This window comes from Ascidiella aspersa, chromosome 5 (genome assembly GCF_963924565.1).
Source record: "Ascidiella aspersa chromosome 5, kaAscAspe10.2, whole genome shotgun sequence".
Taxonomy (NCBI): Eukaryota; Metazoa; Chordata; class Ascidiacea; order Phlebobranchia; family Ascidiidae; genus Ascidiella; species Ascidiella aspersa.
Window position 1 is genome coordinate 24,311,054 of NC_139451.1, and position 23,932 is coordinate 24,334,985.

At 34.6% G+C, this 23,932-nt stretch overlaps 2 protein-coding genes across 2 annotated transcripts; both read right to left on the reverse strand.

Annotated features, from left to right (window-relative positions):
- Window positions 1–1,593: 1,593 nt before the first annotated feature.
- On the reverse strand, window positions 1,594–21,488 carry LOC146145534 (ubiquitin carboxyl-terminal hydrolase 5-like). Its single transcript, XM_083390362.1, has 20 exons — window positions 21,348–21,488; window positions 21,033–21,158; window positions 20,904–20,961; window positions 20,028–20,152; window positions 19,866–19,960; window positions 18,784–19,019; window positions 17,798–17,892; window positions 17,208–17,286; window positions 16,390–16,507; window positions 15,397–15,493; window positions 14,627–14,755; window positions 12,991–13,158; window positions 10,331–10,436; window positions 9,234–9,391; window positions 7,995–8,103; window positions 6,725–6,970; window positions 5,882–5,988; window positions 4,667–4,835; window positions 3,750–3,834; window positions 1,594–2,331 (listed from the first exon to the last, which is right to left on the reverse strand). Exons 1-20 carry the CDS (start codon window positions 21,450–21,452, stop codon window positions 2,241–2,243), a joined length of 2,502 nt encoding a protein of 833 aa, XP_083246488.1. The 5' UTR covers window positions 21,453–21,488; the 3' UTR covers window positions 1,594–2,240.
- Window positions 21,489–21,497: 9 nt separating this feature from the next.
- On the reverse strand, window positions 21,498–22,744 carry LOC146145535 (uncharacterized). Its single transcript, XM_083390363.1, has one exon. The coding sequence runs from the start codon at window positions 22,708–22,710 to the stop codon at window positions 21,745–21,747; it is 966 nt and encodes a 321-aa protein (XP_083246489.1). The 5' UTR covers window positions 22,711–22,744; the 3' UTR covers window positions 21,498–21,744.
- Window positions 22,745–23,932: the final 1,188 nt, after the last annotated feature.

Sequence of the window (23,932 nt, forward strand, 5' to 3'; positions counted from 1 at the left end):
ATTATTTGATTTACGAAGATCAAGGTACTATTAATTTTGAATACACGGAGTAAATGTTTCTTGTATAACATTAATACTAACGTACCCAAATGGACAACGGAATTGGGTTTTACCTGATATTTACCCTGTATGCTAGATAATAGTTTCTTCATTCGTTTTTACTGGAAAATGTTATTCGTTTTTACTGGGATATTAGCTAGTACGAGACTATGTGCATATTTTGTAAAATATGAATTACCGTGCAAGTACGTCAAATACAATTGTGATTACAAAGCTTCAGTTCACGAGTGATATTTTTAGTTTCATACTAATATGCGTAAAAAGAGCGTAAGCTATACGAATTCAAAATACAGTTAGCTGAAAATCTAACGACTTACAATTAGATTAATCAGTTATTTTTAACTAGTCTAAACTTGGGTGAATGCTGTACCTGTACCTAAATTTGTAATCGGGTACCAACAAAAGTAGGTTTACTAGAAGTCGATTTCACAATTTTTTAAAAGGATGGTCAAATGTTTAACATAAACTTTTTTTTATTGCCGTGTAAAAACGATAGTGCCCCTATTTGGAAACGGGATTGCTCAGCAGTACAACTGGACCTATTTAATGTAAAGTCGTTATGAGGGAACTACAACTCAAAATGTTACCCTAAAGTCCATAGATAAAGAAACGGGAACACACAATAAGAGCCAATAAGCAACAAAACCTAAAGCACAAAAATCTATAAAACCAAACACATATTAGAACCAAATACGCAGTCAAATCCAGTACAGAACAAGATCGAAATCGTCTAAATAAGACGTAAATCTGCCGCAACACGCCCGAAAAGCTTAAATAACGCCCGAAACTCAGTCTTAGGTAAAGGGTACGGAACACCGGTCTGGCAAAGCCCGTTTTGGTGACGACGTTTGGTCGCCCTAGTTTGACCTAGTCCAAACTGTATCTTATTCTGACGTTAATATTGTTCTTATATCGGTCTTATGGCTGTAGTCCAGTGGTCAGCAAACTGTGGGCCGCAAGTTACTTTTGAATAGCTTGTTATCATCATTTAGTTGTGGGCCGCGTGATAGCCGTACAATCATTGCACATTATTTTAAACGTTGGTGCATACAATTTTTAAATTGGATCAGCTTGGAAAGGCCCACGCGCTAAATAATGTCCTGACAGTCTGTCGAACTATATTTTTTTCTTACAACAGTATTAAATTAAAGAGATTTCGCGCTTCGCGCGTATATTCTTCGTTTTATAGTATATTTTATATTATGATATGGCAGTGTTTTGGGCACCAAGGCGCCGTGTTATATTTCACCTTAAATTCATATATTCTAAATCCGCCACTTTTTCGTAGTCGTTTACCTAGTGGGCCTTTAATAGCTCTGGAAAGAGAACTTTGGGCCGCGACAAAAAAGTTTGCCGACCACTCCTGTAGTCCAAAGAAACATCGTGGTTGCAGCAAAACATTACACATGATGGTTTCTTCTAGTACGATTGTCTGTCATATTAATAGGCCATATAGACCTAGGCCTATCGTGCGTTAGACTGCCTCCCTGAAACGTCTCGTAGCAACATCTTTCTTTTGCACGACTTAAGATATACAAAATATTTAACCAGTTTTAATAATTTCAATGATGAGAATCGAACATGGTAATTATGTTCGGACGCAAAAAACGACAAGCCCTGTACGACAGCACTTTTAGAAAACAAAATGAACAAAACGCTTTGAGGACTGGCTGATAGCATATTCTTTGGCAAAAGGCAGAGACGTGCTTGAACTTTTTCGTACCAAAAACTGCCGCGAACTTTCAGGATTGACGATTTTGAAGAAACATGCATAAATCGAAATGGGTTCGCCTGGTTAAACGAACGAACACATTACCTTTCAGGAATTGAAATAAATAATAAATTTGTCCTACTACATTAGATATTAAAAACAATGCGGTTTACAATTTGCACTAACGTTTTCACAGCACCCTTAATTTACCGAATTACTCGAAAGTAAGTTTTAGCATCAGCAAAATGTTCAGATGAGTGACAGAAGCTCAAAACGAATAACCCAGATATTATAAACGACCTTGAAATGCTCTAAAATGAGACATGCAAGAATCAAACTGAAAACAGAAGCAAGCTGCAGTGTCTTTTATAGAAAAGACAAAGTTGTTTTGTAAATAAGCAAAAATATAGGTATGGAGGGTATTTTTACGGGGGTGCTTCGTCGGGATACTTTTCAGTGCCACGAGGTATCAAGGTATTCTCCTGTAGAAGTAAATGTAGCCGAGATTTTTCGGCGGGTTTTTCGACTCCGCAACCTTTTCGTCGTTAAAAATCACCCATCTGCATCAAAAAAGAGGCATTTTAGTATTGCGAACGAACAACAACACACGTGGTGAGACGAGTGGATTCAAAGTGGAGTTCACGAACACTTTGGGTTCAGTTAAGCAGCAAAGGAACGGCTATGGGAAGATTTTTAGTCCTAAATATAGATGTTAGATATTTGGTTCATGATTCCGAGGGCAAATATTCTGGCTAAAAACTTCCGCGATCCGATCCGAAAGTCGTCAGTACTTTGGTTACAAAAAAAAAGTAAACAAAATAAATGAAATTGATAATTGAAATACTAATGTAATAAGAATATCAAAGCCCATACAGAAGTAGGTTTCATTTTGAACGTTTCGAATAACTTTTTATTTGTTTTCCACATGTTGAAATTAAAAAAAAAACTCAATGTTGAAAATCAATCAAGAGTTATTCGAAACGTCCAAAATGATACCTACTTCTGTATGGGCTTTGATATTTTTATTACGTGTTACTACAACCTCCAACCATTATGCTCCAAAGTTTATTGTCAGCAATGGTAATGGTTTTCAGTGAATTAGCCCGAAATATCCTGATGCGTTGGAAAGTTTATTTATATATTTGACTTTTAACATAATATTTGCTTAAAACTTCCGAGTTTTGTTTCGTAAAAATTTTCCTCAACTTTAAGTTTGATCGTAAATTGTTGTTAAAATTCCTTTATTAAAATAGTATCGGACAGGCACAGATACGATACAACCAGAGTATCGTTACGCCAAGAACGAAAAATCATCTCAAGGAACTTATATATTAGTGATTTAGTCTTTTTTTTATTTAACATATTTTATTTTTACGTCTTTACTGGCCCAGGTCAATTAAATCGAAGGTATTGCTATAGCACGTCAATTCCAGGTCACGTAATTATTATTAAAATGCAACGATTTAACTAAAAAAACAAATAACAAAACAGGTTTATGCAAAAATATTAAGTAAATAGCCCAATTTTCTTTTTAATTGTTTTAAGTAAAGTAATTTGTAATAAGAAAGTCATTACAACACTGATTTCTGCCAATTCGCCGAACCAACCCTATTGTTAGTCAAAGCTTAAATCAGTGTTTCTCAGCCTTTGGATCGCAATTCGGTCGCCGTTGAATTCAGTTGGGTCACCGGCTGCATTAGTTCGCATGGTAAGATAAGATTGCTTTTAATAAGATTGCTCTGAATTTTGAGAAAAGTGTGGAAGAAACACGAAGACTTGTCTTATAGTCATTGATTTCGAATTTAAATGTGTCATTTGTCTTTTATTTTGTTCACTTTATCACGTCCATGTGATTAACACCTACGCTTGATATTTGTGTCGACAAAAAATAGGTTGAGAAGCAATAGCAATAATCCTTCTTGCTTTAGCAGCTCTGAAAACAAACTATAAAAATTCGTTTTCGTCAAAATATACTCACCTTTCGCCTTTCTTAATGTGACAGACGTAATGGCCGCTCATGGTGGAAGAACCCATATGACTGATGAACGCAATAAGTTCGTATCCTACAAAATTTAAAAAAAATAATAAGAAATGAACGTACATGTTACTCGGCATTGATCATGTCCGGGTAAAGGATAAAATATATAAACATTGCAAAAATACAAAACACTAAAATAAGCTATTGGAATTAGATGTTTTTCGGTTAAAAATTTATATAATTGTAATAATTTAGGTTAGTTTTCATACCGGACTCTGCTAACAATAAATTGTGCATTTTTTCTATCTTGAAAAATCCTAACAAAAACCCAGCTCCGATGGTTAAGTATATAGTTGGTATAAAAAACTGAAATAATCTTATTTTAATTTTATACTGATACCCGATATTTGTAACACCAGTATCGGACGAGTACCGATATTTTTACTTGGTAGCAGGTGTTGGCTAAACTTGACATGCTACAAATTATTTAATGTGAAAAGCAACAGCATATACACATTTCAAAAATTAACAAACAGTGGTATTGGTAGAATGACAGAATAGTATCAGTTTTTGTCCTAAAAATGGGGACATAAGAGGTCTGATTTTAATTTGGATTGATTTTGTCGTGTTTTTAGTATGATAAAAATTTCGCAAATAAGTTTTAAATGACACTGTTCTTGCACAAACCAGACCTCTTAATAAGTCAGAAACTACATAAATTCGAGTTAGTTAAAGCACATAAAATTAAGTGAGCAATACACAGTAATTTGTAAAAGTCACAGGGCTTATAAAAAAATTCCCATCCCTAATCCATGTATAAACGACAAAATCTCGTACGTAAATTTCGCAAATAGATTTTCAAGACTGTGCAAAGCAAATTGGTTAAATAGACTGACGCACGCCACACACACACTCACTGCCAGTCGTATTCCGGGGTGTGTCGAAGTCTTCAATCGTTAGGCCTTTCTTTGATTCGGCTTGGGACACTTTAGGTTCGGAGGTCGACTCCTTCGGGGCAACTTCGTCATCGCCCATATCGTCCATGTGATTGAAAATCCAGTCCGCCGCCCGTTCCATGTTGTTTTTCTGTTGCGCAAAAAAATTATAAATAAAGTTGCGCGAAAAAATTTGGATTTAAAACAGACAGAAAAGCAAAAATTTGCGTTACCGAAAGTTACGTTGATGTCCAAAGAAAACTTACGCTCTTTAAAATGTAAATGCTATTATGACAGGCAAATATACTTTAGTTAGACTTTCCTGTCTTAGTCAAGGTCAGCCGTTAATAAGTTCTAGTTATTTAAAAGAGAAATATATATCTCCACAAATAAGACATCATTAGTCTCTAGAAAAAACAACAACAAAACAATGTAAACACGTAAACTGGTTGGAAGCAATTTAAAGTAAAAATGACAGTAAAAGCAAAAGTTATTAATGACGGAATTTGACTAAGACGGGAAAGTCTAAAGAATATTTTCTCCTATTTGAAGTCATTTTCGTCATTTACGTGTAAGGGTGAGAGGAGATTTTCTTAACATTTTACACATTTCAAAGTTGTTCGAATTCGGCAGAAAAGCGAAAACTTGCGTCACCGAAAAATACGTTGATGTCCAAAGAAAACTGACGCTCAAATTTGACGCTTTTATGAGAAGCAACTTATGAAATTTCGGCGAAATATGTTTCGACATTTATTTGTGCATTGGGGCTAATTTTGGCCAACAATACCACTGGAAATAAGTTATACCTTATTGTTATAATAAACTATCCTTTAAAAGAAAATGATGGTTGAAATATCACATACACACAAAAATAATTAAAACTAATATACTCAATAGGGTAATCAGGTGGCACTATATGAAGAGTTGCGCTTGTGCTTCTATTTCGTGCATTTTAATTGATTTCATTTATACTTTGACCTAATGAAGCACGGTACGGGTGTGCGAAAGCTTGTCAAAATTGAATACAATTTGTCTTCATATAGTGACACCTGATTACCCTACCCTATTAACAATTAGACAAATACGGCCATTTACGAAGATTAATATACTCAAGTACATTATTTAACTAGGACCCAGCCTATTCAAAAATCGCACTGGCTAACGATAACGATTCCGTATCATAAAACAAGTGCTCACACAAAGACGCAGTGCCTTGGTGGCTTGTCCTTTGCTGAAACCCATTCTTGTGATCATCAGAACGTTCTCATCACTTACTGCTGCCGGGGCCTCCGGTTCAGGAAAACCTGCTCAAGGCAAAAATCAGACTTTATAACAGTGGTTCTTAACCTTTGTAAGCATCTAATACAAGTATAAACTGTCGATATTAAAAGAGCCGCAAAAAGATCAAGCAGTTTATTAAAAATAATAACAACAAACCACATCAAAAAAGGCAAAGTCTTTCCATATACTCTGAAACGTCCTATTTTCTTGCTAAAGGCAAGCTTTCTTCGAAAGTTGTTTTGGCATCGCGGTATGTTATGTGCAGGGGTGGATCCAGTATTTTTGTTTAAGCGGATGAAAATGTTCAGGTATGACGTCACAAAGTTACGGAATTAAACAATTAATCTAAAAACACCTGCTGTTGTCGAACGAAATCGTGCGCAAAAATGTTCTAAAAAATTATTTTATTTTTTAAACCCTAATGGGAGCCGCTCAAAAGACAGTTAAGAGCCGCGGTTGAGAACCACTGCTTTATAACAATTTGTTTTAGTTTTGCGTCAAATTGCACTATTGTCGCTAAATTATGCGCACACCAAAAACAGGCTTCGACTGGAAAAAAACGCAACAGTGGACCACGGATGTTGGTAAACAATCAGCTGTTAACAACTGAAACCCACTGTTGGGCTATTTCTCCATTAGCCACTTGTCACAGCAAAATGTCGATTTTATCGAATATGACTTTCATATTTTCATTAAAATTGCTAAAAAATGTATTGTGTTCCAAACGAAACACTGGTTTATTACACGGCTTTCACCAACCGTTAGGGTATTTCTCCATGAGCCAGTAAATGCCTTCCTCAGCGCTGGCGTTCGGGTTTGCCTTCACCGCTTCCCAGCACTTGTCCTGGGGAAAGCCGACCTGCTGCATCTCTCTCACTCTTTGCTCCTGCTCCTCCGAGTGCTCCTCCGGCTCCTCTCCCTCCGGCATGAGCAACTCGTCGCTCCTGGCTCCTTCTCCAAGCCACTGGGTGAGGTCCAGGTGGTCAGGCATGTCGATGCTAACGTCTGCCAAGGAGGAATAAACGCTGCAGTTAGAGCCGCGGTTGATGGCCTAAATCAGGGCTGGGCAACTTACGGCCAGCGGGCCAGATACCAACGCAAATCAACCAGTCCGTAACCTATTTCACAAACTTGGAACAAGGCCGTTCCTCACATATTTTTGGCTATTTCAACTACGAAAAAGAAAATAATTTTTGCGCTTTGCGTAAATCTTGTTCCTCCATCGAGTGTAAATTGCAAAATACCCCGGTTTATACCTCTAGTCAACTGTAGGTACGTTTGTATTAAGATGCGTAAAGTCTACACTATACACAGTTAACATTTACCGGTCCACAAAGACCTTTCTGAGTTTGGTTTTGGCCCGCGACTAGAAAAAGTTGCCCATCCAAGGCCTAAATGCATACTTGAACGTCTACATCAGCGTTTCTAACCCCTAAGTATGACAGGGAAGATTTGGCGACCCAATTCTTTTGAAAGGTTAAAATGGACAAAACACAAACAGGAAAATTGGGCTAATTCTCATGTTATTCTAATTTGTAAATAGCTTGTGCGCTCCAAAAAACGCTGCAGTTAGAGCCCCAGTTAATGACCTGAATGCATACTTGAACAACTTGATAGGCTAAAACATATCAATATTACCGCAAGAATATTTGCCTTCGACATTCTTATGAGAATAAATTTCTTATAAAATCTAATTTGTTTGTCGAATAATTGAATGTAATTCTAGTACAAATTATACATTGTTTTCTATTTTTTAAGGAATCGGTATATCTAATACTCTAATTCTAATTTAATTCGCACAAACTAAGTGGTTTAGAAGCTAAAATATATCTAGTTGTTCGAGTCGGCCGGATTGCCTTGTGGTGTTTAGAAAGTTGTAATTTCTGTGAGTATAAGATCTGTATGTAAAAAATGCCACTTATTATTGCATTTGTTAAAAAAATAAAACAATGTTTTTTTACCTATAAATACTGATATTTATACCATTTTCTACTCCTTTAAAAATGCGATATCTGTTTCTGTGACTTACCGAGCTTTTTTGGAACCCAATCATCGCCGACGGTGAACTTTTTCAGGTGCACGATCAAATAGTCGGGAAACGACGCGAAAAGTGCGCTTTTCAGTGCTGTTCCTTTGCCCTGTTGTAAAATAAATAGGCATTCTATGTATTCGTGCTTCATTTTACCACGTAAATCGGAAAACGCGGTAGAAGTTACTATTGTCTATAGGCTATTGGCTTTTTGGTGTGTGTAAACTTGCAACACCTCATTTAAGGTAAAGCATTTTTCCAAATTGTGAGCGACAATGTGTTAAGAGACCACGAAGGGGCGATCACGATTCATGAAAGGTAGATAACCATGGGTTAGACAGAGATCATTTAATAAAGTTATTTAAAAATCAGGTGCTAATATGTTTTCTCAAAACTAGCAATAGCGTTTGTTTGCCCAGTTAAGGCAAACCAAATCAACGCGGATTCTTAGTCGAGAAACAAACCCCCAACCTAAATAAGTAACAAAAGCAATTTAACGTTTTTTTGCAAAAATTAACAAAAAGGCAACTTCAGTCGAACTTTCACCGACAATCAAGTAACTATAGACCAGTGATTCTTAAACTGCCCGCCGAAACTGTTCGTACTTTCGGAAAACAACCTATTTGTATTACAAATAGGTTCGTTAGTTAACCACGCATCTTTGAGGTTTGCGGACAATTATTATCTAGTCGTTGTAAGGCCAGTCTCGCCATTTCCACAACATCTCTCTTCACAACTCTATATCTTGCCTTTCTTTGTTCGAAGGTCGTATTACCGTTTTGCGAAAAATTGATTAGGGTTGGAAGGTTTAAGCATAACAAAACTAAGCTTTTTTTCGTCGATTTAAAAGAATGAGTCGCTTGTTGGGTTAAAAATGGGATACGCTCGTGATAGCTTTTAGACTCGAACCTTTCACGAATATCACGGGAATGCTCACGATAGACGGTGAAGCGATATCACATGAAAATTTTTCACCGGACCACTTTGTAGCACGCGTGTATAGCAGCGTAGGTACACATCAAGTAAATAATTAATCAAGATACTTAGCAGCCAGTTTGTTGAGCGAGGTTGAATGTTTTAGAAGTGCATAACCAGAAGCGAAACTGGACCTTATTTTAAGGCAAATATGGAATAAATTTAATGATTACGCCACATATGTACGTCGTAACTTGTCGTCATAAAACAAGTTATTCTAATTTCTCATAAATATTTTCTTAAGTCCATCGACTTTGTGCTTACCCGAATCGCGGCGCTGTAAAAGTCCTCGACGATTTCTTGGCCTGTGAATTGCCGGACGCATTCGTGATGCGGGATTTCGGCGCGGACCACTTCGCCCACTTCCACCTTCACGTCCGCTTTCTTGTCTTCTTTTCGTTTCTCGTACGCCTTCAGCTCCTCTGCGCAAAAACAAACTATGCGCTAATACAGTGGTTTTCGATAAGCACACCGATATTTGTGTCTACATTTTTTTACCGTACGCGAGCAGCTTTCAGTTCTTGTCATGGGGAGTTAGGGAAAATTAACATTATTGCGACTTCTATGAGTTATATTTTTCCTTTACCACAATAATCGACCTCTTAAGTAACAAGGTTTTTAACGTTCCTTTTTTGTTTTTTTCTAGTTTAAATTATACTTTATTTTCTTTTTTTCGAGCATTGGGTTTAAGTCTAATTGGAAAAATTATAATGCACTATTCTTCTGCCAATCTAATTTTGAAAAGCTTAAATAACTCTGCATTTGTCCAAGTCAGCCTGTTGCCTTGCCGTTTTAAAAACATAATAATGCAAGCACCCGTGTGTTAAATCGTAAAAATCATATTATAGACAAATAAATTGAGCAAATTTTGTTCAGACAGATGTACTAGTTTCAAGTTCATTCTTATCTTTAACAAATCCATTTATGGTTCTTTAACAAATCCATTTATTATTACACGTTTTATGATACTTCGTAAACGAACTTCCTAGCAGATTATTTATTTAGTTTAGCTTTGTCAAATGTTCGCACAATAAGGACAAATAATCTGCCAATGTTTGTCCAGTTTGGTTAAACAGTATAGCAAACTTGTGCATTAGGTAAAAAGGTAACCAGAAATTAATTTTTGAAATATTATTATTTTCGAACTAATGTTAAAACAGCATGCCAGTCTCTGAAATGGATATTGAACATAATTTAAATGTGATAAAAAGTTTAATTCTATATAGGCACTTTTATCAGGTGACGACAACCAACAGAACGTAAACCAAATGAATGCATTCCAACAAACTTGTCAACTGTCCTTTACTAAAACAACCTAAATGGAAGGTAAATTACAAAGCAAAACTTCAATATGCATATACCTGGGTTGGTGGCTTTATCCATTGGTATAGGAAGCGACAAGACATAATCAGGCCGATAGGAATACTTTACCCGGTTGCTGCTTTGACATTGTACGCGATCTTGAATCTGGAACGTGAAACGAAAATAATATCTTTTCGACGTTGTAAGGCCTTTTTTCGCTAGCTATTATTTTGCTGGAAAACATATAGCACTTTTCCTATACGAAATTCAGCCTCTGGTATAGTAGGTGGCTTACCTTAAAAGTTGTGTTTGAAATAAAATGAGTTTGAATTTTACGTGGTATAGTAGGGGTTTAGTAATACATGGTAGGAACTAGGGATGTCCGATAATAGTGGATCGGGGCCGATACCCGATACCAACCAATGGAATTGGCAAAATATGGGGTATCGGTATCGGAACAAGATATTAAGCATCCTACATTCCTAGTTGTACCACTTCTGATTTGTTATGTAACAAAACAATAAATTAACAAGTAGTTAAGGGCTAAGGTTACGGTACACTTAACCAAAACTATATAAATCATAATAATAATAATCTAACTCAGGGGTTCTTAAACTGGGTGGTCCATAGACCCCTTGGGGGTCCGTAAATTAGTTTTAGGGGGTTTATGAAGGCCTTATTGAAATATTAGTGTAAATTTAAAAAGTAATCATTTTTTCAAAGAAAGCAGTTTAGTTAAAAACAAAACGGTTTTGCACTGAATGCATTTAGACTCCATTTCACTTTCACATTTTTTAGACCGAAATCAAGATTTATGAAGTTCATTTGTATACTGACGTCAATTTATGACGTCATTTTTTGAAAAAATTTGCCTATCGTGGTCTACGCGACGTCAAAAAAAATGTTATGGGTCCGCGGTAAAAAAAAATTTAAGAACCCCTAAACTAACTGATAAAACACACTATAGTATCGGTAGGCAACATACTGCTTCATAGAATAACGACACTTTTTGTTTTTTCCATGGCGTTGTTTGGTGTTTTAATGTAAATTAGTTACCATGAATAATTTATACATAAAAGCTTTTTTGACTGAAGGTTAGAAAATTTAAACCTTTTTTAAATAGAGAACAACAATAGTTTTTTTAATTAATTTATGTGCCTTTATATGAGTGTTTGTGTTTAAAATATATCTAGTAACAATTTTGAAATAACATAAATGAGATGCAAAGAATGGTTAAATATCATTTGTCCCGACTCTGCAAGACAAAGAGGTGCCCAAATCCAATGGATGTGGCCACTGTGGTCATCACGGCAAATTACAAACCATGTTTTCTTCCACGAATAAACTTATCACACAGAGTAAAACCATAAAACTACATCAATGTTTAAACTGTAAAAATTTCGGTATTTACGTTGCGTCTTGTGTTGTATGTAACGAACAATACGTTGGCCAAACTAAAAATTCATTCTCCACCCGATAGAATTACTACAGAGGGACGTGGAAAACCTTTTCCTTGTCGAAAGACGGGGGCTGCTCTTTTAAAGCATTATGCTTTCTATCATGCCCACACTTTTGCTTCTAAGCCACCTTTAAGTAATTGTTTTAAAGTGACTTTTGTAGAGCAACCCGAGGTCAACCAACTAGACCTGTGCGAGGACAAATGCCTTAACCTTATAAATGCAAGCATAAACATCCAAAAAATGATTTTACCTCGTTTTAAATGGTGTTTTATTTTATTTTGCTGTTTTACTTTGTTTTGTTTAGTTTTCTCTATTTTGCCCTCTCTTTTTTATTTTCCACCTCATGGCGCGCTTTTATCTGTCTTATCAGTTGTTACGTCATTTTACTGATTGCATCGTCATTTAGTTGCAGCAGTTGCGGCTTGCGTAGTGCACCACTTGCCTAGAACAGTTGGTTTAGGTTTTTATTTTGCGCATTCTTGACTTTTGTTGTGTTATGTTTTTAGATACTGAAGATGCTTTTATAGCGAAATATATTTATCTTTTTATAACATCCAAACAAACTCATTTTCGGTTTACTAAGTTCTGTGCTTAGTCTAATCTTTGTCTCGACTCTATAATTTTATATTTAAGAATCTGTATATTTTTGATTGAAATATTTTTTTACAGAATGCACATTGTATTTGATATTTGCGAATCAGACAGAAAACCGTTAAAACAACAGAACTTTTATAACCTAGATTTCGGCATCAAGTTATTAAAAGCATGACATCAAAAACAGAATCATTCCCTGTTATTTTTCTGCTGCACTTACGAAAAGTGGTAAAGTTGCTTCATTACTTCACAAGCACTGTGATATTTTATCATTTTTAAAATTGTTTCGCATAGTGGTCATTTTTGTCGCTTTTTATTTGACAGTATAGTAAGATTTCTCTTGTATTCGCTAGCGGCTAGCCTAATTTATTTTTATAATCAGTTTGGTTACAGCTGTTTCCCAAGCTTGTGGGCTGCGTTGATGTTAGCGTTTATTTTTGAAGGTATTCTTAGTGAAGTTGTTTAGAGTAGCAAAGTGTAAGTGTAAATGTAGAGTTAGTGTTGAGACGAGGGAGCTATATTTCAACAAAAAAAACGCTGTTTTATATATTTAGTATGGCAAAATAGAAAAATAAATAAAATTAGATTTTGGGTCATGGGATTTTGACCTGGACAGAAATGGGTCATAAGGGGAAAAAGGCGGTGTTATTTTCTGCTGCACTTACGAAGAACTTGAAGCAGTGTCCGGGCGCGGGTTGACCTCTCTTGTGCTCACTTCGCTCCATCACGTTGAGGATGTGGAGGAGAAACTCATGCGCGTCTTGCTGGCGATTTGTGGAGAATTCCGAGTGGCCCTTGCCGATGATTCGCTTCAGGTAGCGCGGCCACGGCAACTGGATTTTGTTTACATTTTTATTAGGTTGTTGTTTATTTTATAGGTGTTGTTTATAAAGGCGGGCTTGCCAGACATTTTTATGAAAAAAGTTCATTCGAAAAAAAATTTAAATCTTTTTTTATAGGTGTTGTTTATAAATGCGGGCTTGCCAGACATTTTTATAAAAAAAAATTCATTCGAAAAAAAAATTAAAGAAAAGACCTAAAATTGAATTACTTTTTAATATAACTCGAAACAAAAACAGTCTAAATTATGTACACTTCAATAAAAATTTTTGAAACGATTCGGCATTTTGGATTTATAATGTAAACGGAACTGACTGAAACGCTTTAATGAATTGAAGGAATAACGTTTCTCAGTCAAAACTTATTATTTCCAAGACGATTATCATTAAATTATTCAGAAAATTTCAAACACTTTTCAGAAAATTTTCGGTTTTTATAGGCCTATTAATGAATCGTTCAAAGTTTTCTTTAATAACTCAACATAACAGTATAAATGTCATGGTCAACACAAATAAAAAATATGTAAAAAAATACAGGTCTTCCTTAACAAATAACTTAAGCTGAACATAAAATAAATTGAAAGACGTAAAAAAACATGTTTTGTTTCGAAAACTTTTAAAGATTCTTTGTAGCACACTGTTATTAATGCAGGGTTGCCAGTTGCCACACACTTTTATTTAAAAAAATTCAAAGACCTTATTTCCGTGGTGGCCTAGTTGTCTTAGAAATTTTGATAAAAACATCCAAGCATTATATTATTCGACATATGCGTTGATCTAAGCTAAGGCCACCGTCACCGTAAAAGTTGCCCGAGCGATGTCGATTTTTTCAATTTTAAAGTTAGTTAAAGATTTTTCAACGAAAGTTTAAAGGATTGTCGGAACCTGATATTAAGTCATCGACATGTATGAATAAAATTTAAAAAAAAAACAGTATTTGTGCCATGGTCATCACAGTAACAAGTAGTTTAGCGTTTGTGTTACTACGGGAAGTTCTAAATTTACGACGTGGGTTACATTACATCAATCAAATTAAAGGCGATTCGAAGACGTTCAGAAAAATTAGTTTTTTTTTCAAAAAGTTTTTAATCGGCAAATGAAATCAAATATTTAAAGACTCTGTAGCCCTGTCGCAAATATTAATTTGCAGAACCCTGTAATGTAATGATATATTATTGAACTGGACCGATAAGAGTCATTAATTTTTTTATAATATCGTTTTAAATCAAAATTCCCAAATTTTAGAAACATGAAATCACCTCTAGTCGATTATTTTTTAAACTTTTTAATTAAAGTAATTTACATCAATAGAAGGTCAACATACTTTTGTTTAAATAAATCATTTTGTGTAAATTTTGGGCATTGATGCTTTTTAATGGAGTTAGCTTATATGTCAGATATTCGGCCACCCTAATAGTTTTAGAGATTTTAACAAGATTAAAACAGCTGGAAATGTACTTACAGCGATATCTGGCTTTTGTCCATCCTTTATCTCATGCATTGGGTTGTTGAGCGCATAGCCCAACTTGCACATGTGAAACTTAAAATCGGACATCATGTTTTCCACTTTCTTTTGAATTTCAACTGGATACTAAAAAAAGAGTATATAAAGTGGTGATCATCAAAATAAGAAAAAAAAAACAAGATTCGCGCGAAGCGCAGAAAATTTGCTGTTGTGTGTGTTAAAAAAGGAAAAATAAGGTTCGTGGCCAAGTATAGTTTTATTTAAGATCATGCTGAGTAATGATTGCTTATATGTTACTGCAAGCAAGATTTTTTCATTAAAAGAGCCATATGGTGTCACAAAACGAGCCATGTATGACCACTGCCCTGGTGGGTCGTTTTAAGTTTTCAAGGGCGTCACACAATATACTCAAGATGGTATTCCAATACTGATACCCTATGTCAAGCAAAAAGTATTGCAATCCAATCTGATACCAAATAATGGTTATTCAGCCCAAACAAGCAAAATAGGTGAAATTAAAATGTTTAAAGACAATTTTTCGAGGCCATTATGTCAAACTGTACTTTAGCAGTTCGGTTAGCTCCACTTGTTAACCTAACTATTTGTTGATAAATTTACCTTTTAAGTTAAATTGTTTTGTTGGATCACAAATCATGACTGAAATTTACATGTAAATTTAACATTGAGTATCATCTCCGGTCTGATATTAGTAGACATCCTTAGTTACCAATAAACAAAAAGTATAAGCGCTTTTATGCTTCACAAACCTCATAAGAGCCTTGTAACTGGTGCAAACCACTTTCTGGAGAAAACTGTGTCAGATAGGTTTTGAACAATTCTGTGCACTTTCCACTATCTGCATATCTGAGTGAATCAAAAAAGTATATATTACTGTTTGTGACATGATGGACTAAGCCAGTGGTCGGCAAACTTTTTTGTTGCGGCCCAAAGTACTCTTTTTAGAGCTATTCAAGGCCCACTACGTAAACCACTGCGAAAAAATGGCAGATTCAGGGTATTTGATTTTAGGGTAAAATATTACACGGCACTTTATGCCCAAATCACTGCTATATCATAATGTAAAACATACTTTAAAACGAAAGAATATAAAAAATTTTACATACAGTTTAAGTTGGCACAAATATAGTTCGACAGGCTCTTAGAACCACATTTGGCACGTGGGCTTTCCAAGCTGAGCAAATTTCAAAATTGTATGCCACACAAACTTCTAAAATGCCATGAACTGTCACGCGACCCACAACTACATTATAACACAAAGCGATTCAGAAGTAACTCGCGGCCCACTAAAAATGGCTCTGCGGCCCACAGTTTGTTTATTATCCCAGCTTTGTTTTTTTTCTGTGTACAAGATAAAAATTCCCTGGAATGCTGTTTCATCTTGCTGCATATATCGCCGATAGTGCTCGATAAATGAATTTAGGCAATAAAACTTCTTTAAAAAGCAGGTTGTATAGAGTAACAGTAAGAAATCTACTAAAGATTGACATAGTAATATGAAAAGCTATAGATAATAAACAAAGCATGACTAGTAAAAACTTTTTTTTTTAAATTAAAGATATTTTCCAGTCTTTTAATTATATTTAAATTTAAAGCGAATTTAAAAAAACGCTCTACATCATACCTACCGCCTAATACATTTAGCGATTAAGGTATGGCCAAAATTTGCAAAAACTTGAACCACACATTGAAGCCGAAAACAGCACTGGCAAAATCCGTACAATTCAAAAAACGAAACTTACACGTCATGAAAGTTTGGAACGGTGAGAAGCACTTGCAAGATCGAGTTCATGTAACAGGTGTTTCCCATGTTTCTGATGCCGGTCAAACCAGGACCAAACAGTTCCTTAAGGTTCTCTCCTAAAAAATGTGAGTGATTTACAAATAAAAGTTATAACTTTCTATTTTATCGGGGCTAGGATTTTACGCTTGTTCACTTGTCCGACTGGTTAGGGCCCTTAAGCAAAAATTGCTTGTTGTTATCAGACCTACTCAACACAATCTGCAACTGCTTAAACGTCAATTGCGTAAATCGCTAACTGTTAATGCTTTTGCAACTCAAAAATGAATTAGGTCAACTGTGCAATGTGCAATGTGCATGGATATGTACTGTAGCTTCATCAAAAAATATCAAATCAAGTAAAATCAACACCATCTTGATCAATACTTTGACAAGCACTTGTATCATGTCGATTTACTCAACCCATTTGGCTCTGCATCAATTAAAAAACGATTTTAACATGGTAAAAAGTGATACATATTTAATGGTTCAGTAAAAATTTTGGTTGAACATTTGACAACTGTATTTATGTGAAAAATATTTATGTGAATGGGGGGTAAAGCATTGCTGAAAAGAGCAGATGACAAGCCAACATTTTTGGCAAGTGTAATTTGTGTGGGTGAGCGGCAAATGCAAACTTTTAATTCAATATCAACCCTGTTATTTACAACAAAGTCTCTTGTTAGTGCTAGTAAGGCAGATTAAATGAATTCAAAACAGAAAACAAACCACATTGGTAGATTTATTTTTGTGTAAATGCAAAGAAAGGTCTTTGGTCACCTGCTTCTTGTATCAAGTCCCATTCACTTCCAACCTTCTGGTTAAGTTCAATTTCCATTTCTGTCATCGTTTGCTCCGTCTACTCAAAATTGAAATACGTATATAATAATCCATAGGCTGTATATAAAAGTATGCCTAGAGGTACACTGGAAGCAATACAAGATGCCAGTCTATGTTATTAATACACATTCGTACTGGGAAAGTAACAATGTGTTAACAAACAAATAGTGAACAATCGCACAGAACAACTAATATCCTAAACAAAACAATGATTTTCAAACTAAAAAACTAATGTTTCTGTTGAGTTAAGGTTATTATTATTGGAAAACTTCCACAAACACAAAAATTAATGGATTTTTTTTATTTTTACATTCTTAAAAAAAATATTCTTATAAAAATAATTCTTTCAACAACTAAAAAAGTAAAAATAGTTCTTTCTACACAGATAAAGTCAGACCCACCCAATGTACATAAAAATGTATCAATCTAATAAAAAGTATAAGATAAGCTTTGCATAAAATTTTGAAACTTTGAATAAAGGGTTCAACTAGAGAAAAATAAAATAAAATTAATAAGTTTCTGTTGCCCACCTTTTCCATATTCATCATGTTGATGCCAAAGTGGGCAAGGTGCCCTGCCAAGCCTGGGTCCTCAACCATGCAATCTTCGTCATATGAGTACACATCTAAAAGAAAGAAAAATAAATAAGTAATAATATAAGTTGCCACACAATTTTATGAAAAATATTCAAAGATATTTACAAGACAATTTACATCATTTATGGATCTAAAATATTGAAACACTTGACGATTTTTTAATATGACATTAAAAAAGAGGATAAATGCCAAGGTTAATGCAATAGCAACTACTTACAACAAAATGGTTTTATTACGACCCTTTCGAAACATAAAACTGCTCCGGATATAAAACATTGAATTTGAAAAATTTTAAAGACTTTTGTAATAACAATGGACTTTTCCTAGTTTTTATTACGCAAAGCATTTCAGATACATTGGAAGACTTTTAAAGATTTGAAAACTTTGTGGTAACCCTGATATAGATTTCTTTTTTTAATCCAGGTATTTGCTAAAACTGAACATAACTATTGTTTGGGGTATTTCAGGTTTTTAAACAGAAATTTTGCAATTTAGCAATCAGTAATTTACATAACAAATAAGGAAGGGTGATGACGTTCTGCAAAATAATTTACCTAAATGCAAATAATAACATATTTGATATTGAAAATGAATAAGAATTAACTCAAAACCTTAAAAATGATACCTACTTCTGTATGGGCTTTGATATTTTTACTTGTCTTACTACCACCTCAAAATTATGATATATATATGCTCCAATTAATAAACAGTTTTACTTTAAGTTGTTTTTGGGATTAAAGCTTAATTTCCTGTAAATGGGCAGAAATTAGTAATTCCAAACACAGACGTTAGTTGTTCTACCACCTGTGGGTAATCTTCGACCAAGCACAAATTTCATGCAACGTTTTTAGGCAGACAAAAAGTGAAAGCTCACTTGTACACAGAATTGTTTCAGCACTGGGGTAAAAACAGCTATGTACCTGCTCCACTTGCCGTGATCGTACCCAGCTTTACAGCAAGTGGAAAACCAGTTGACTGAAAGTGCTCAACCGCATGATTGTTTCCGCCCGAACCGTCGAAATATCTCCGGCCACACAAAATCGAACCGTCGGATAAATTCATCCAAAGGTTGCTTTCCAAGTCACACATGCAGCATTTCCAGCCACTAGGAGGCACTTTAACGCCGTTGTCGAGTTGCTTGAGACCCTCCGCATGTCTGTGTATTAAAATAGAAATTAAATATAGTAGTTAAAGTTCTTTAATAGGGTGCGTCTTTATGGAGTAAACAACACACAACATACTTACATAGTTACATTTACAGACTTTTGCTAATATTTATTGTTTGCTAATGCTATTATGAAGAGTCCTGCTTTCTACAAATTCAGTATCAATGTGAAGAATTCAAGGCACGTTCCTAAGTATAAATTAATATATGACTTGCTACAATAGAGAAGGAATCTAAATAATTTGGAAATCCTTTTACATAAAGGTAATTTAAAAAAATATTTGGATACAAAAATATACTTTTGATGAGGCCGGAGCCTTCATTCATTCAATTGACTTTTTGCTCATTCCGACAAGTTGCTCACAGTATAGTAGCCAACAGTAAAGCAAAAAAATGTCCTATATTAACTTAAGATATGTAGTTTAATAAGATGGTGGCAATTTACTTGAACTTTTTGCCTTTAACGCCCATTATCAAGATATCTATGATCCGTCAATCCACTAAACACTCTGGGTCAGGGCAGGTCAACGTTGACCATATTTAAAAAAACAGGCGTTCCATTTTAAAGGTATACACAAATATTCCTAAATCCCTCATGTGAATATCAACAATTTCCAAAAAACAGTTTTAAATTTTTTTGAGCAAAAAATTAAAATGAAATTAATTTACCAGTATGCATCTTTAAATAAAAACAAAAACTGACAATCTGACCATATACTAAGAACTAAGAGTATATTTACTGCTAAAGAACAATTACTGTTAAATAAACAAAGCTGAAAACATAGACGTTCCAAATCAATTTTCATCTTAGCAATTTTTAATAGTGAAAATAATTACTTTGAAACATCTCTTTTTTCCCCATCCCAGGCAAGGATCTCTTCCTTGTTAGCAGCGGAAGTTGAAGAGAGAACACCACTTACACTGGCTAAAATCTACAAAAGAAAAAAGTTCAAAATCAGACCTAAAGGAGAAAAGCTAAAGTCAACAAAAAGAACCTACCACTGAGTGGATATTTTCCAGGTCTTCGAAAGAGATAGCCTTGTGTTCTGGGAGCAGGTACAGGTTTTCTATCTGCTTATATTCAAACTTATCGTCTTTGTCAGGCTCAAAACCACCCTCCACACCTAAAACAACAACATAAAACAAGGATGGAAATGGACCAATGGTTGTTGATGCAGATATTTTGCAAAAGAAACCCAGATAACTGGTAATTCATGAAGTTTTACTAAAATCGTCAAAATTTGTTTTCTTAGTTGTTTGTGTATTGAAATGTCATTTTATTTCTGGTTTATATCACACATGCAAAAAATATTTTTGTGTATCTATAAAAGAACCTAAATATTGCACAACTGCAATAAAGCTGTTCGGTCCAATCTCAGATGGCAAAAAGCATAGTTTTTTAAAGTGTTTTTTTTTTCAATTATTGTGTAAGAAAGTCAATTACAACAACATGTGTATTCCTTGCATTCATTTTACTGCATCAAGTGACATTAGATGTAAAATTTATGTTCAATATAAAGTAAAACAGAACATATTATGTAATATAGATAACCCAGTGATTCCCAAATTATCTGCCGCGGCGTACTAGTGTTCTTCTAGAGCTTGTCAAGTGTGCCGCGAAACTTTTTGCAATTTCGGAAAAGAGAGTATTTTGTATTACCATAAACAGGCATAAACGCCAATAATTTAGACTTAAATACACACTATTTAATTTTGAGACATTAACATATAGTTTGTCATGTGTTTAGGACGATTGTAAAATTATTCTGTTGTTGTTCGGTTAAAAGTGTGTTGCGAAATAGTTAAGATTTTTTAAGAGTGCCACAAGTCAAAAAAGTTTGGGAACCACTGGTTCAAACCATAGATCAAACTTACCAATTGCCAAACGTTTTGGCTTTTGGGCAGTTTCCTCATTGTCTGCTATAACTGGTAACTTCATGGAATATAAAAAAAAGTCAAACTCAATATTGGAGATAAATACTTATAAATCAGTTTTTTTATTACCTCTTTTTTCACCTTCTTTATCTGAAGGAACAATCGGTTCTTGGTCTCCGAGTAATATAAATCCAGGTATTTCTTGCTGAAAGCAAGGAAAGTGCACAAACAAATGTACAAGCCATCTTCACTCTCCTGAAACAAATAATGTTACACAGACTTAAATAGGGAACACAGCAATTCAATTATATTGACCTAAATCTTACTCAAAATAATGGCTAGCAAATCAATAGCTTGTTATGCAGAAACTGCCATTTTATGTATAACCTTGAATTGTTTAATAAAATTTATATATACAAGTAATATAACATATAGAAAACTTACAGGGGTTTCAAATGAAAAGCAACACTCATCCTTGTATATGTTGTCACCCAACCCAGGTATTCTTACACTAGGTGCACATGTATCCAGTTTTGATCGCAGAGACATGGCAAATTATATTGCCAAGGTTTTGACCCTGATGAAAAAGCAAACCTGCAATCGAAAAATGAACTTCCAAATGTGAAAACGACCTAGTATGAAGTAAATTAAGAAAGCATTTTTAATCCAACAAAACAAAAAAAATTCTAAATTGTTTGAGACTATAATGGCTAATGTGCATTTTTTAATCTTCTAAAGTTGAGGTTGAACATATACATTCAAATTGTACGAGCAAAATTATTTAAATATTTGCTTGAACCATATATTGTTTTATATATGTATACAAATAGCAGTTTGTAAACTAAGAAACTTTTCCAAGCAAAAATCTTTTGGTGGTAGCATGCTCTTGATACTCTGAAATCCGCCGAAAACGATCCTTCCTACATTTCTTCATCATTTTCGATTCAAATTCCCAATCTTCCTCAGTCAGCTTTGACAAATTCTTCTTCATTTCTTCGCGAATATGTTCAGGAATTCTCTCGAGCTCGAATTTGTGAACATGCATTGCAACTCCTGCAGGCAAGTTTCTTTGAATGTACTCCAAATAAACATCCGCAGTGGTTCCGGTTAAGAATTTAATTTGTAGTACTTTTTTGTGTGTACGGATCTCATATTGGACACGGTGCTTCTTGTAGATGTGCTTTGATTTCAGCAAAGTAGATCTGTCGGCGATGAACTTTGGAGTAAGAGTGTCACGTACGGTAATACCGAGTTCATTTGCAGCCAAGGTGCAAAACTCCATGTAACTTTCGAGGGCTGCCAACTCGTGACCTTTTACAAAAATATCTATTGCTCTGTACAGAATATCTGGAACTTCAACCTCAGTTGATGGTTTATTGTCCTGAGTTAGTACAACCTTATCACTAGTGTTTTCAACTTCATCACAATTATTTACTGTTTCACAATTGTTTTCAGTTTTGTCACCATAAATTACTGGTTCGTCAGTATCACAAATGTTTACTGGTTCACTAACGTTTTCAGTTGTATCACTATAATTTATTGGTTCACCACTATCAAGATTATTTACTGGTTCACTACTGTTTTCAGTTTTGTCACTATGATTTATTGGTTCATCACTATATGGGCGTTTCAGTAATTGCAATTGAGCTTTACCAAGTCCCGCCTTGTTCAAAAGTGTTGTTGAATGTAGTGTGGAAAATGACAGTAATCCAGTATGATTAGGGAAATTACAAATATCCTTTAGCTGGGTAAGGCTCCTTCTGACAAGTGTTGTACACAAAAGCCTTTGAAGGCTGCCAACATTCATGTTTAAACTAAAACATTAAACCTAATTGCATTAATACACTAAAAAACACATTAACACATTATGTAAGGTGACAAAAATACCGAAGTCTGACAATTAAGCAGATCACAATAGTTTGTATAAGAGGCACAAATTGCGATTTAAAGTTCTGCAAAGGTTTTTACAAAGTGTCACAATTATGAGCTGCTTAAATCATAAAAATAATATAACTTCTTCAATTTATGCCTAATTAACCTGCATGGATGTAAGGTAAGCAACTTGGTTCTGGTGTACCATCCTACCAACACATTTTCGTCCGTTGGTTAATATATTGCTAACATTGTTTGGTTTAGGGTGCGAGTTAGCATTTGAGTTTTGGGTGGTCAAGTATATATTTATCTTTTTACAATCATTTCCGCATGACGCAAAACGAAAAAAACATTATAGCTTCGTTAAAGAATTAAGTTGGAAAACGCGATGAGTATATACAATGTTATAGGTGAGATCTCGGATGTCCAACATTTTTAACATAATAGGCCGCATTTAAAAATTCAATGGACTGCAAAACTCGGAAAACCTAGGAGATTACACACCGAGCGCGTTCTACATGTTTTGATAGTAGTTAAAACAACGCCAACAATTGTAATAAATAGAGCTACTAACAGTTAGAATAGGTGGTGTATCGCAATGCGGCTCGCTGGACATCCCTGGGTTAGATGAACGACAAGTAAACAATTCATCATATTTCGTTGGTAAGATATAGAGAGAAGACGAGCGTCAAGAGTTTCGCCAAAGAGTCTATACTTAATACCCTTAACGAAACCTATTTTAAGATTTGACGTTGCCTACTATAATAACACCATTCTCATTTCGACTCAATAAGTTTTTATATATTTTTTTATTTTTTGTTAACACGTTTACCAGAAATTTATATCGTATATCGTAAACTAGCGGTAAAATAAGGCAAAACAAAACAACTTAGCGAACCGAGGAATTTTTTTTAAATTTTAACACAATACAGTTGAGAAATGTCTTAAAATCTATTTGAGAAATGTCTTAAACACTTTCTTTTTTAATCCGCGCTACAGGTATTTTTAACGAAATGGGTTTTTGTGGAACACTCGTGACGCGTAAATTAGCGCTAACGCAACAATAAAACAAAAATAAGGCAAAATACAACAACTTTTCGAACCGAGAAATTTTCTTAAATTTTAACACATTACCTTAGTTTCAATATACGCTTCGC

Excerpts from the sequence above, each read along its gene's own strand:
- LOC146145534 (XM_083390362.1), bottom strand. The coding sequence starts at position 21,452 with ATGTCTCTGCGATCAAAACTGGATACATGTGCACCTAGTGTAAGAATA. Across the intron at positions 21,159-21,347 it reads GCTTTTCATTTGAAACCCCT|GAGAGTGAAGATGGCTTGTA; the intron begins GTAAGTTTTCTA and ends TATTTGTTTCAG. Across the intron at positions 20,153-20,903 it reads GCCAAAACGTTTGGCAATTG|GTGTGGAGGGTGGTTTTGAG; the intron begins GTAAGTTTGATC and ends TTGTTGTTTTAG.
- LOC146145535 (XM_083390363.1), bottom strand. The coding sequence starts at position 22,710 with ATGAATGTTGGCAGCCTTCAAAGGCTTTTGTGTACAACACTTGTCAGA.